At 31.5% G+C, this 15247-nt stretch overlaps 1 protein-coding gene across 1 annotated transcript; it reads right to left on the reverse strand.

The window, feature by feature from the left end:
* Positions 1-1929: 1929 nt before the first annotated feature.
* On the reverse strand, positions 1930-6206 carry LOC134710577 (CD209 antigen-like protein E). Its single transcript, XM_063570953.1, has 4 exons — positions 5684-6206; positions 4896-4984; positions 3308-3395; positions 1930-2150 (listed from the first exon to the last, which is right to left on the reverse strand). Exons 1-4 carry the CDS (start codon positions 6204-6206, stop codon positions 1930-1932), a joined length of 921 nt encoding a protein of 306 aa, XP_063427023.1.
* Between the last annotated feature and the right edge of the window lie 9041 nt (positions 6207-15247).

Genomic DNA, 15247 nt, shown 5'->3' on the forward strand with positions numbered 1-15247 from the left:
TTGATTTGTTTATACTTGATTGCATTAGTAATAGAGAATCTGCAAGGGTAACTCAAAGTGTTGGAGTGACGTTATCCACTTTAACATACAGAGCAAACATAACCATGTAACAGTCTGTAGAGCTTAGATAATATTAAGTGTAACTTAACCAAATGTATTGAAACTTACACACAATGAATATTACCAAAAAAGGCAGATCTAGTTTAAATTTGGGTTGCATCACTTTTGATAACTGTTTACACCACTGGGTCGATGCCACTGCTTGGTGGACGTTTCGTCCCCGAGGTTATCACCAGCCTGGTAGTCAGCACTTCGGTATTGACATGAATATCAATAATGTGGTCGTTTTTATAAATTTCCTGTTTACAAAACTTTGAATTTTTGGAAACACTAAAGATTTTCTTATCCCAGGCATAGATTACCATAGACTTATTTGGCACAACTTTTTGGAATTTTGAATCCTCAATGCTCTTCAACTTTGTACTTGTTTGGCTTTATTAATATTATGATATAAGCGTCACTGATGAGTCTTGTCTAAACAAAATACGCGTCTGGCTTATTAAATTATAATCCTGGTTCATTTGATAATTTTAATAACCATTCTTGAGTTGTGTTCCTTTACATAATAAGAAATACACATGATTAAGTTTCTCTCTCTTAAAATAGTTTGACCCAAATATATAATTTTGATATGTACAATTGCAAGAGGGTTATATTGATGACCATCATGGATTAAAAAAAAAAAACTAGCACTAGCATTTGAAATTTAGGGTTAAGACGAGCCTATCATGACTTAATTTTTGGTTAGAATTATGTTGGTCAACCACATTGAACCACCACTATTCAGCCATGATCACAGATATGAATATGCAATTAAAGTTTATATTTTCCTACCGGTATACAGAATTTTGAGCACTAAATATGAACTTGTTTTGGGAAACAAAGGATGGAAAGAAAAGCTAACCCATATAACTTGATATTGGGATACATGGAGGTTCATTACTATCGACCAATTGTCTAGCATAATTCCACACTATTCCACGTATTTCATGTACACTACAAAGCCAATGAAAATAAATTTGACAACGTGTCTTACGCTAATATTTCAAGTAGGTGTTCAATTAATTCAAATACTGAAAATTTGAAAAAAGAAGAATCGCTGAATTGTGTCATATGCCTTCATTTTAAATGAATGCAACCCATGTCGTATAAAAGCTAGATATGCCATACAAAGGCAACCCAAGAACATAGAAATATTTAATTTCAAGGAACCAACAACCATGGCTAGTTGGACTATTACAGATAATCCGTCAGAATTCATTGTAAGATTTATGTTTCAATTTTTTGCTCAAATGCTAATTTCGTTTATATGACGTATTATAATTGATTTCACGTTGGGATGATACTGCATTCATCTCGTTAGAAAACTTGGGCTGAAGTTTAATGTTGAAAAATATAAAATTACTTTTCATATTTAGAAAGGGAATAACACATAATTTTATTCGAAAACATATAAATGTACGAATAGAATGCTAGAATTACCATTCTCAATTTTATCTGTTTACAAACACATGCAAAATGAAAGCGAATGACCTAGCTATATAACCAGATTTAGTCAACCATTTTCTACATAATGAAATGCCTGTACTACTCAGGAATATGACAGTTGTTTTCCATTTGTTTGTTGTGTTTGAGCTTTTGGTATGTCATTTGATTAGGAACTTTGAATTTTCTTGTAGTTCGGTATTTTTGATGTTTTACTTTTACAAGTTAAGCAAAAAATAACGGCTCTTTATTTATTGAAAAAAAAATCATAAACAGCATTCAATTTATGAAAAAAAGGTATAGCTATATTTTGTCTCAAACAGAAGACAATATAACATTTATTTTATTTCAAATCGTTAACATTGTGTCATGATCTCCTCGATGTTAGCCTATTTGTTTCTCACAAATAAAGTTGTATCGTCTTGAACAGTTGTTATCGTTCCAGTGCACATCGTGTATTTCGGTACAGTCTTCGTTCCCACCAGAATTGCTCGGATTTGTCGGATCCCAGCCTTTGTATGCAACACTTGAGTGATCAGATATCCAAGTGAACTTTCCTTCAGTGGTTAAGTCGTTCAAACCTATCCAAAATGTTTCGTGTTTCCCTGGAAAAATAAAACATAAATAAAATGAAATGGTCTTGGTTGACAATGTCAATCGTCAATGGATTAATTTTGAATCATCTTGACAAAAAAGCGGTTAAGCGATGTTTACCTAGTTTTTCTGAGACTTAATTGCCATATTTAGTTTTTAGCATAAATGCTCCTGTTATAGTTTTCGAGAAAATAGATTTACAAACAGAAATGTTGAGTTGTTATGTTATAGTTCGTTTTTTGTGTGTTCTTATTGTCGTTTGTTTAAGCTGCCCTTCAGTGTTTCTGTTGTTTCGTTGTTTTCCACATATAGTTGATGTGTTTCTCTCGGGTTAAGTTTGTAACCCGGATTTGTTTTCTCTTAACGGTTTTTTGACTTTCGAACAGCGGTATACTACTGTTGCCTTTATTTGATATTAACGAACTAAAGTGTTTTGTTTTCGTCATTTAGTTTCTTTAATGTGAAAAAAATATAACAAAATTAAATTGAACTTTTAAGATTTGTAAAGTTAAGAGTATACAGATTCTTGGAAATTTACATTGATTCTTATCACTTTTGTTATTGTTATTCTCGTTAGTTAAATACGAGCAGGGTTGCAAAGGAGTAGGTTTGATAAGGCCCAATTTTGGCCTCAAATTTCAGGTTCATCTTACGAAATGTTTTGAACACTTTTTAAACACTCGAGTGTCTATTTTAATTGATTCAATTAGTCTATGTGAGAGATTCTAAGTGATTAAATCATTAAAATCGTTCCAATTCAAGCTTAAATGTGAAATATCTATCACATATGGAAAACATCGCCACTTTTCAGATGTTTTTTTGTCAAAAATGAAAGTGGCGGCACCCGTGTTCATCCTCAACCTTTATATATGTTATATATTATCATAAAATACAACTCATATTTCAATATTATGAATGAACACGAATGCGGCCACTTCCATTTAAGACGGAAACCGTCTAAAATTTAACTAAAATGCTTAAATTATGAAGATTTCAGTAATTTACCATGACTTTATAATGTTGGCACCCGATATATGTGCACTGTATTGTCAAAAACAGCCCATATTTGTATAGCGGAAGCATTCTACTTTCTATTAAATAGTGTAAAGATTTCATTTTTACAATTTTGTAAAATTGCTGAATTGTTTTATAAACACTTTTAACTTACAGTATGCCGTTAAAGTTGAATACAAAAATGAATTCTCTGTTTTAGTTTCGATCTTAACCAAATAGCTGTGCCTGCTCTCGCATTCTCTCTACAATGAACAATATTTACATTACATGCTATTGATTGGTGTATAACAGTCGCGTGGTGGATAAAAGGGCAAAAAATAAATATTGAAGCATAATGGGATGACAGAATATAAAAAAAGAATATAACAAAAAAAGGGATAGCGAAAAATGCCCTAAAATATACTTTGCCTTTATCAGTCAGTTTGATTGATAGAATATATATATAAAATACACATCGATAATTATATTTTTGTCTCGCAAGTCAATAAAGTCAATACCTTAACTTATTTGAATCCGTATTAATGCAATCTTTTATTTTAACCGTTAGTAGAGATGATATGCATATTTCAATGATGTGGGGTTTTTCTTTATGAAAAAGTAAATAATGTCAACATTGAAAAGTGAAACAAGGGAGTAACCATTTCCTTGACTGATTTGCCTCCCCCGAAAAAAATCATTCCTATAGAGGTTAAACGATGATTGTCTTTATTTTGAATCTATGGAATAAAATCAAACAGTCCTAGAAATATTCGATTGCATGCGATCGGTATTTATTTTTCTTCCTCCTGTAAAACGTATATTTCATAACCACTGATTTAAATTCATAAATAACTAATTACAAGTACTAAAAGTAAAGTCTAATACCACATTTTCCATCAAAAGATAACGATATATCTCTATAATTTCAACACAAAATATATATCGTTAAATAAACACATATAAATATGAAGCGAATGCATGATATAAAATTTAGATTGCATGTACATAAAAATTAAGTTGACAGAAGGAGAATATCATGTCGTACCAACTTGATGTCTTCCCGCAAATCACGCAAAACAAGTAAACTAAACGCCAAGTGCATGTGTTAATATAATTCTGCAGAAGAATATTCATTTTAATTTATAGAATCAACCGACTGAAATTATATTTATGTTTACACCAGGTTGCATGACCGTCGGAAGTCTCGATGTATAATCCGATGGTGTTTGGTCTTAATTAAAAAAAAAACCCGTACGAATGGCTGATACATTCAAGAGAGACAATGTATTGTTTATTGTTTTTAGTAGACTCTTCGTTATTCATGTATACGATTTTGAATTCGTGATATATAAGATATAAAAATTTTGGTCTAATCGGCGAACATAATTTGACAGTTAATTCCTCTTTATGATGGTTTCCACACAATGATTACGACTATCATTTTGGTTGATTGCTGAATTCAATTTTGAAAATAGACACCTACAGTATAAATCATACCAAAGTTCAGTCCATATTTCATGAATGTACATTTTTACATATCTTTACAAGGGTTGTCAATAAACCAAGGGCACTTTCACGTAAAGAAGGAGACAAAAGTTGAAAAGTACCTGAAAACCACACAGGTCTTATGAACCGACGATATGACTATTTGCATTTGTTCCTATGAATTCCGTGAGACAATAAAGTTTACTTGTTACCCACTCTTTCTCCATTCAACCATTTACATTCTATTAACTGAGTTTCCAATAAAAAAAAAACCATACCTTTGATACGTGCCATGATGCTTTTTGAAGTCCAAAGAAGTAGCAATGGTTTCCGAATAATTTCCATCCAGATTCGCATGACTGTCTGTCTACAAAAGATAAGCAAAGTTGATCATGCATAAGAAGTTTTTCAAACACATTCACTCGGCCAAACATGAATAAAGGACTAGTGGGAACGATGATTCGATCAAATTTGTTGTCAGTACACTTAAACCATATAACACATAATTGTTATATACAAATGCTCTTTCACGGATCAACAAACTGTAAATACCTAAATTTTGGCATTTCACAAAATCATGTTATTCTCTGACTGTTAATAATGTCTTTTCACTAAATCCATGCATTGGATTTTGAATGTGATCTGATATATTTTAGTCTTTGGATTTTTTCTCAATTAGTTGTTATTAGCTTTGAAGTCGCTGTCAGTAACTCTCATGCACTCTCTCATATCTGTACTTTGTGGGTTTTTATGTTGTTGCTAGGGATGTACGAATACACTGCCACGTCATGTCTGTGTTTTTATTGGATTTTTCCTGCTTTGTTTCAAACTTGTGAGTTGTGCCATTTTCCACTGATTTTGTTAATTTGTTCTTATATTGTGCTGTAACAACCACTGTCCCAGGTTAGAGGAAGGTTTAGCACTCCCCAACATGATTTAACCTGCCCATTCTGTATGTGCTTATCCCAAGCCAAGGAATTCTTTCAGTTAGCTTACATCGCCCCGAAAGAATAGAGAGAACAAATCGTTTGAAATTATTATTTATTTTCAACAATTAAATCCTTACCTTTCTTTTTTAATATGTCCACATCATTTCGTAAAGCTTTCAAACGTTGGTTAAATTCTTGCAGCTGCTTTTCCCTCTTGTCATCTTGCATATGTTTTGCTTGTAAATCTTTAACGTCTCCCTTCATTTTGAGAATTTGCTTTGTTCTTCTATCATCATTGGAATGTTTGCTTTGGAGATTCCTTATATCAGCTTTCATTTTTGAAATGGCTTTCTCATAGACACTGTTACCGTCATGATTTTGAAATTTTCTTATTTCTGAAATTTTACTGTTGATGGTTTTAATTTTTCCAGCATTGTTGTCCGTCTCCTTCTGCTTTAGTTTTAATTCTGAGATCTCTTTATTGACTTGCTCGTTCTTATCTTGTAGCTTGCTTATCTTTGTATCAAATCCGGATATTTGATTCAGAATCATCCACAGAAGGGGATTAGTTTTCCCATCATTTGAGGAGTTAGTAAAACGTTTTTCATTCGCTGCAGCAAAGGCAATAATGAGAACACCTATTACCAATATCCTCTTCATTTCAAATTTAGAAACAAAAATATGCAGATGTATGGTATTTCATGAGAATGCTAGATTCATAGAAATGTCGTGTGTATCATATTGATTTAGAATAAACATATGCAACGGATAATGAAAACATATAATATTACATTATATAAAACATATAACATTACATTGGAAAAAACATATGATGAACACGCACATTTAAACTGAGATTAGAAATGTTTTTAACTAGCCTTTTTGCTTTTTTGGTGATGCGTTTTATTGCACAAAATACTTGAAAATGCGTTGGCCTTTCACATTCATTTAACCACCCCTTATAACATGAACATCATATGTTTTAAAAAACTGAATTTTGCAAGGAGAAACACCCTAAATCATTGTATTAACAATACATTAAATACGAGATGCACGACACATTAAATCTCTGAAGTTGCTTAGAGATCAATTTAATGTTTTTGCGGACTTGTTGATACCTTTTGAACAAACTAATGTAAAAAGCATCAGAATACATGTATACAAAAAAAAATCTGCACTAGATCGATGTAAATTAGCTGGAATATTAAAACAGCACAGTATGTATCATATCCGAAACTAGTTGCATCTATGTTAATGGACACCCTAAAGACGTTTTCACACAAACTATCGGTACCAATAGAAATACTAATAAACTATTGCAAAATAAGTTCATCCTAGTTAACGAGATCGATCAATAAAGGCATCAGTAGTATACCGCTGTTCAAACTACTCGTTATTCTGTTTGTTTATACAGGGGAAAGTTTCTTGGCTTCTTTTATTCTTATATGCATTTTTATAATACATCATCAAAGCGCTGCCGATCGAAATGCAAATTCGATCAAAGGAATAATTTGGGCTTTAGAATCTGATGAAATATTGCAACAGTAGTTAAACGTTATTAAAATCCCGAACTTCAATCAAAATATCAGCCAAAGAAAGTGTATCGACAGTTCGAGCAGCTCCTACTATGGATGCATCACCCGACACATTCATTCTATTACATGCTCTGACTCATGAATATTCATACTACCCTAGGCTGGTGCTACGTAGAGCTAACCTGCTCTGACAGTCAATCTATTCATGATAATGTGAACTAATTTGTCAGGAACACGTGCACAAGAATATATTCATGTTTGTACTTTAGCGAAACCCATTGTTGATCAAACGTGTTTAACATGAAGAAAAACGTTGAATAAGCTTATTGTGCGATGGTACAGGTCTCACCAAATTAGATTGTAGTGTTTAGACTAGATTTAACTCAAAACGACGTTTTTGAAAAATAATCAGGACAAATGTGAAACAAATCTTGTCATTCAAACATTATATAAAGTAAAAATTATTGTTGATGCTTGTGAAAATTTTGAATAATGTAGTAGAATTATTTTTAAACTCTTTAAACTTCAGCAATAATCATAGAACTGCTCTATTGTTGCTCCGTTTGTGAATAGTTCATTCTATAAAATGTTTCATTGAATTTTTGTAAACCACTATTATTTTTTTCAAGGATTTTTTTTAGTGAATGAACTGATTTATCAGCAAATAAATTTCCTAAATCTTACAGGCAGTTTAGAAAGTGCCTATAAATTTCAATTATTTTGAAAAATGTCCAAATTCACATAATCCTTGTAACATAAAATCCTAACTAGATTGTTAATGACCGGATACCTATATTGAGAAGTCTATATTCATTATATCAATAGAATAAGCATGAGTCATACAGAAAATCTTGTTTTTATAAAATTTAGAAAAATATCTTGAGACCAGGCTACCTCATTTGAATTTTCAAATTTCTACAGTTCAAACAATGAAACTCCGATCGTGGCAGAACAGTCAATATTTTTCCACTTGATTTTAATTTTTTAGCAAGCTATGATCAAACAATGAATCTCTTTTGAACACACATATACAAATAAATAAAATAATGTAAATGCCGACACCATGTATGTGTAGAATTGACACCTCAAATGTTAGTTCTGTTTCAAGATTTTACTTTCTTTTTCAAAAACAATGTTTAACTGTTACTGTTAAATAATGCACCTTCTTCCATAGCTTGGTAATGTTTGTGTATCTTAGTACCATGCATTGTTAACCTATGTAGAGAAGTCTAAATATCGTTTTTTGTAATAGTGAATGAAAGTATTTGTATATATTTGAATATAAAAAGCATAAAGTAAATACATTATTATGCAAATACGGTTCGGTGAGCTGAAACCCGTATACAACACACACATTGAATGTGTAAGATATTGTAAAGAGTAAATATAAATAACCTCAACGGTAAGTTCAAGTCAATATAAAATGTTTCTTCCTTATTAATTTTGTCCCACAGGGGAGGGAGAGTAGGATGTGAGTATACTAATTTCTCCGTTTATGATTTCTCAACTGCCTTAACATGTTGCTAAAGTGAGATAAAGTCGAAAATTTGTGACAACATCGATAGCTCACATGTCTTTTTAGGTCTCCGAATGCTTTCCTAGTTCATCTATCTCATTATTAATGGTTTGCACGAGTTAGCGAACTCTTGACTAAACATCAGCTTATAAATCTCTAGTTTACTCTTTATTAGGGAATATGTGTCGTTTATTGTGAGATATAGTCGTTTGACTGATCAGTAATTTAAAAAATTAATTCAACGACATCAAAACGTCTTGGCAAAAGTAACAAAATTTGTGTGTTCTTAAAATATTGTGTTTGCATTCCATTTCAGCTACGAAACTGCAAAGATATATGGATGATTGAAACCACATTTCGAATGCTTTAAAATTGTTGAATATGGAATCTCTATTAAGAGATGATAAACATAGAATAGAAGAGAACGTGAAACGTAATTACGATTCATTACATATTTACTATAGTAGTGGTATATTTGAGTATACCATGTTTACTGCTTATCCTGAGTCCCCTACGGCCAAGAAAGCATTTGAAATATTTCATGCCGCTAAAGATCTATTACTTAATTTTACAAAGACAAAAGTGGAAACTGAAGAGGACTGCGAATGTCTCCAACCAGCTTTCCATGGTTATGCTAACACACGCATTGTTGAGAAGCATTTATTTGGAGTATTTATGCATCCTGCAATTACTACTGATCTTATTGACCGATACTTGCCAATAAGACCTAATGACATCTTAATATAATATTTAAAAACAGCTATCATTTTTACAGAACCTTCAACAAGTTACAAAAGTAAAAACGGTTACTCAAACATCAAACACTTACAAAAGCTTATAAGATTGAACGAAGAATTTGCCTCAAAAGTGAACAAATTGAAACCACAATCTGAGATTCATCGAAATCTTCTTATCCATTTGTTTTTTCTCTTGGGTTCATTATATTCTAATACAGATCAGGAAGTTCGTGCACTCGATTCATTCCAGAAGTCTTACGATCTTGACAACATTAATTTGGATTCATTATATGGCGTTGCTTTCTATAACTTCTATTGAAAGTTTGAGAAAGCCGAAAGTCTGCTTCTGAAGTATTTGCAATTGGCACCAGAATGTGACGGGAGATATTACGATGCTTATTATACTCTAGCACTTATCCATTTTAGGAGAAAACATTTTGAGCAAGCCCAGACCTATTACTATGAAGGGGTGGATGCCGAGAAAAAACAGCTGCCCTGGTTGCCTCCGTGGGATACCTATTCTAGAAAGAAAGCTAGATTAAACATACAAATTTTGGAAGGTTTTAATGATCGCTATTTAGAGGGTCCAACATAGACAAGTTAAAACGATTTATCTGATATTGTTTTTCTTTTTTGCATTATTAATGAGTACTATGAAATTCAGATAGGTAATTTCGTTTATCTGGATTCCGGTGGTATGAAATTATTTTTGTTCATTTAAAGAAGTAGAATGCATGTGAATGAAAAAAGAAAAGTGTAAAATAAAAAAGTAAAAAAAAGTGCTATATTTCCTACGGAAACAATTACAAACCGTTGAACACTCATGCTACACCAATTAATTGAATCTGCTTCATGTGTGTCTATGATCTAACCTTTAGATTGTTTGTATATATTACAGTATATATATTTGAGAATCATATTTGATCACAGTCTTCGGAATTAGGAGTGTTGATTTCTTTCCTTTGTTTAAAGGAATCTTTCCTCTTTGTGTTATAGTAACGTTTCTTGTTATTGTGTTTTTTTTACACATCTTTATGTATAGTATCTTTTATCAAAGGACAAATCATACTGCAATTATTTGTATCAATTCCCATTGCATGCTTAATTATATTAAAAAAAAAAAATTAAAACTTTTTGAATAATTGAGGTGAAATGAAATCTTATTTCTTTTAATGTTCTCTTGTAGTAGAAACTGTTGATCACAAATACTTAATTCAAATAATATTATTTTGGCGATAATGACTTCAAATTCTGTTTTACAGTTTCCAAGATATCAATGGTACTGGTTGTTTGCGATGTTGTCAGGGATTCAGTATTTTGTTTTGTTTATATATGCTGAGCATCATTATAAAGTGCAATGTTTGCAGCTAAAATGAAGAGTATTTCAATCCACCATTGTATAATATATATATTTCTCCAATTCTACGTCGATTTATCCCTTTCTGCATCCATTGTATAAAAAAATAATTAATCAACGTGTGGTTCGTTTGATATCAGTACTTCATTGGTTTAAATACGATTATGACGTCAAATTTTCTTGCTTTCCTATTTTCTATTGTAACGGCATGAGAAAGGCGACCATGTCTGATGACGTCACAAAAAAGAACACATCTATTTGCAAATCATTAAAAAAAGGAATAAGTTTGCCTGCATAATGTTAGAAAATCATAAGAGAAACAGATTCCACCACCAAATCTCGTGAAATACGATATTTATCCACTCTCGACATTTTAATTTTAAATATTTAAAATGCTCGGCCAAGCCTCGCGTTTCAAAGGAGTAGGTCTAATGAGACCCTTTTTCGGCCCTAAAATATAGCAGAATTGTGAAAATGTAAACTTTTAGTTATTTTCGGAAAGTAAAATGCTTCTGCTATGTAAATATTTGCTGTTTTTGACAACACAATGCACATATATCGGGTACTAGCATCATGAAGTCATGCTTAAATATTGAAATCTTCAAAAATTTAGCATTTTAGTTAAATTTTAGACGGTTTCCGTCTTAAATGAAAGTGGCCGCATCCGTGTTCACTCTTGATATTGAAATGTAAGTTGTAATAAATGATTATACATAACATATATTAAGGTTGAGGATGAACACGTATTCGGCCACTTTCATTTTTGCCAAAAACCATCCGAACAATTACATTTTGTTGCATAATCGAAAAGTTTTGCCTATTTAAGCTGGAATCGGAGCGTTTTTTTATGAGTAAATCAGTTGAAATATTTCACATATATTCACTAATTGAATCAACTGAACTAGACACTTAAGTGTTTAAAAAGTGTCCAAAATCTTTAGTCAGATGAACTTGAAATTTGAGACCAAAATCGACCCTTACCGGACCTTTTCCTTTGGAAATTTTACTTTTATCGAGTGGATAAATATCGTATTACACTCAATGCAGTGGTAGAATCTATATATAGGATACATATAAAAGAACGATAAAAGTATATAAGACATATATAGTCACACGGTATCTTGCTCCTATAACGAACATTTATATTCAGTTGTTCCAACACAGTTCAAAGATCGTCATCGTGGTCCGGTTTTAGCTCAAGTTGATTTCTTTCATATCAAATTCAACAGTTGAAAATTTAATTAAGAGATTTTCTCGCGAAAAAATCAATATGTTGGCTAAGTGAGATTTGTCTGGTACTTAAAAACCGAATCGGTAACCTATGCACTGCAATTCACTTTCTAATGGTTCTGTCGGTTTGTAAATTGATAATGTCCAGACAATTGTTTCTTAACATGTTTGAAAAGGAGGAAAATCATCAATATGGATGCAGAGTATTTCTCCTGCATTTTTATACGAAGCCCACCAAACCATCTTGTTGATGTCGTCTTATTTTCAACGAGTCTTCCACTTTCATAACTCAGATGGTAGAGTTGTGGGTTTTGAAAACTAACACCAATAGAAACGTTTTGATCATATGAAGTAAAAGATATTTGTTGATCGTATAGTCCGTAATACATATCAGATTTAATTTTTTCAATGAAACGCTTTGTTGCCTTAATATTAGTGGCGATCCATTGCCTTTTCATTTCAGAGAAGTATGGAAATTGTTCTTGCAAATGAAAGATCGTATTTGTGGTCTCCTCGTATTTATTAAAAAGTAAAATCACAAAAATACTAACCTCCGAAGAAAATTCAAAACGGAAAGTTCGTAATCAAATGGCAAAACCAAACGCACAAACACTTAGCCGAATGGATAACATATGTGTTATTTTGGACTTTCAATAGTATATGATTTTTGAAGTGGACAAATATACTTATGCTGTATCCAATGTTTCGCCGGTCATTCTTTGGAACAGTAGTTTGCTTTTCTACAGTTAATATAAGATTTCAAGCCTTTTGACACCATCATACAATAACAACACGTTAAAGTTTTTACAGTATCTCTTGGCGTTGGAACTGACCAATTATTATTCCTGCTGTAGATTGTGTCCAATATAACTGGATGTAAAGAATATTCGTTTCTTTCATCCATGTATGAAGTTTTACTGAATTATTGAGCAATTGATATTATTAGGATAAGCCACAGTGGATCAGCTCTCCGGTCCGCTATGGTACTTGATATTATTGCCATCAATGAATATTGACGCAGAGTAAATGACGCCAATTCTTATCCCCCCACAGTTTTTCCGCGATTATCTCATTGTTTAGACTACAGCAGAGGATCTATTTTGGAAAAGCATACCCCAAAGCCAATTGTTGGCAACTGTATTATATTTAAGCACTGTATTATCCTTAAGCACCCACCATCGAAAAAAATATCCGATAAACCTTTTTGGGAAATAGTGTTGTCCACTGTGTGACAAATGAAAAAAAAATTGAAGTTTGGATCTACCTATAAAAAAACATTTCAAACGGGATAGCATATCCTCAATTTTGCAAAAATGATGTTTAGAAACGATCCTGGTAAACTTATCTATCCTTTTGATAAATTTGATCTATGACACAATGTGAACACAAAGTCAATAAAATGAGGGATGAAAAAAAAGAAGCAACAGTAGTATACAGCTGTGAAATGTAAAACATAAATTACACAGAGTAAACCAAAACCTTTGAAGAAATAACTTTACCGCCAAATAGAAAACTGTACACACGTAAAAGAAAATAATTTTGTGGTAAGATTGAGATCAGCAATACTTTTAACAAAATAAATGATTTTGTTGTTCATAGTACGATAAACAGAAGTGAAAATTTATAGTCAAAATAAACACCTATCAAAGCTGGTATATACATGATATATCAACAAAAAAAAAGAGAAACATAAAATAACAAAAAACATTACAATTGAAAGACATGTTTACCGAGTTATATGTTAATGGGTCAAGAGAAAAAAAATGATATCATACCACCGTCTTACAATTTGATATCAAATTCACGGCTCATTTTGTCTATAATGTGAAAGTCTAAAAAAGTTTTGATTAAATAAAACCAGGTTGATCCATCATTTCCTATTTCATAAAATGCCCGTACCAAGCCTTGAATATGAAATATGTGTTTGAGATTTTGGTTTGTCATTTGATATTGAACTTTTTGGAATTTCTTTTTGAGCTCAGAATTTTGTTTTATTCATTTAACAATAAAGGCCAGACAGAAACCCAGTTGAAATAGAACAAAAGAATCGAAGCTCTTTGTTAGAGAACGCGATAAATGGTTACTGTAATGTTCACCATAGCAAAAAAATAAATAAAAGTTAATAGAAACAAATGAAACGACAACTTTTTTTCTCAATTACGAAGTGTTTTATCTTAAAAACACCATTTGCATAAGTTTTCAATTTATTTTACAAAGTAATGCAGAACAATTAGATATCAAGTCGACGACACTGGTATCTATCAAGTTGGATGTAGAAAATACATAACCTCCAATTAAAAAAAAAACAAACATGGACGGAGAACATATAAATTTATTAGTTCAGTAATTTTCGTGTCAACCCTTCCATTGATTGATTGATTGATTGTTGGTTGCTTTACGCCGCATTAGCACAAAAAGGCTATATCGCGGCGATCAACCCTTCCATCGTGTGACCCAAGAAAAATTAAAAAAAAAAAAGGGTAACAATTGTATCGATAGGAGAAAATCGAGTGCTCTTTTTATGTAAGGGCGTGTTTGAGGTGTATATTTGTCTTAAAAACGTACAAAACAAAGAATAACCTGACAAGTGATGTTAGTTGATATAGTTTTGATTAAAAGTAGTTTATAAGGTGATATTAAATAAAATAGAAAACTCTGCACTATTCTCTCTCTACGCTGTTATTGAATATTGCAATGGGATAATAAACAAAGTTTTGTTAATTTTTTTTTTATATTTAAAATGATTTCACGATTTTTTAACATTGGTAAAACAAAGGCGAGAGTTTCCAGAGGGACATTCTAACATATATATTATGTATGAATAAACCGACAACGCCATGGCTAGAAAAATACAGAAAAGAAATCTAAAGAATGAGCAATACTAACCCAACCAAACTGACGATGATCTCATGTGCTTTATCGATACCATTCACATATGTGAAGCTAAAGAGATCGTGCGTTAAAAAAACAAAATAATAGAATATCGTATTTTTTTTCATGTTTGTCAATACCGTGGTTAACCTATCTAAGTCTATTTAGATATCGATTTCAAAATATGTCAAAGAAAAGAAAAAGTGTATAGAAATCTCATACGATTCAGTGGTTTTGAAACGCTTTTGAAAATACATAAAACAAAATTGTAAGATATTGAAATGAATATAGAAAGAGAAATTTAATGGTAAATGCAAGTCAGTATACACTATATTTTTTTTATTTTGCATAAGTATGAACCTTATTTGTGTTTGTTACAATTTGTCTAATATTATCTTTAGAGTTTCTTTAAATAAAGTATGCTATTTTATGAAAAAAAAAAAAAAGTAAACACT

The sequence above is a fragment of the Mytilus trossulus genome, chromosome 3, assembly GCF_036588685.1.
Source record: "Mytilus trossulus isolate FHL-02 chromosome 3, PNRI_Mtr1.1.1.hap1, whole genome shotgun sequence".
Lineage (NCBI taxonomy): Eukaryota > Metazoa > Mollusca > Bivalvia > Mytilida > Mytilidae > Mytilus > Mytilus trossulus.

What these genes read in the sequence shown, in the direction of transcription:
- LOC134710577 (XM_063570953.1), bottom strand. Translation starts at nt 6,206, where the DNA reads ATGAAGAGGATATTGGTAATAGGTGTTCTCATTATTGCCTTTGCTGCA. An exon ending in GGACATATTAAAAAAGAAAG is followed by an intron (nt 4,985 to 5,683) that starts GTAAGGATTTAA and finishes TATCTTTTGTAG; the next exon opens with ACAGACAGTCATGCGAATCT. An exon ending in TTCAACTTTAACGGCATACT is followed by an intron (nt 2,151 to 3,307) that starts GTAAGTTAAAAG and finishes TTATTTTTCCAG; the next exon opens with GGAAACACGAAACATTTTGG.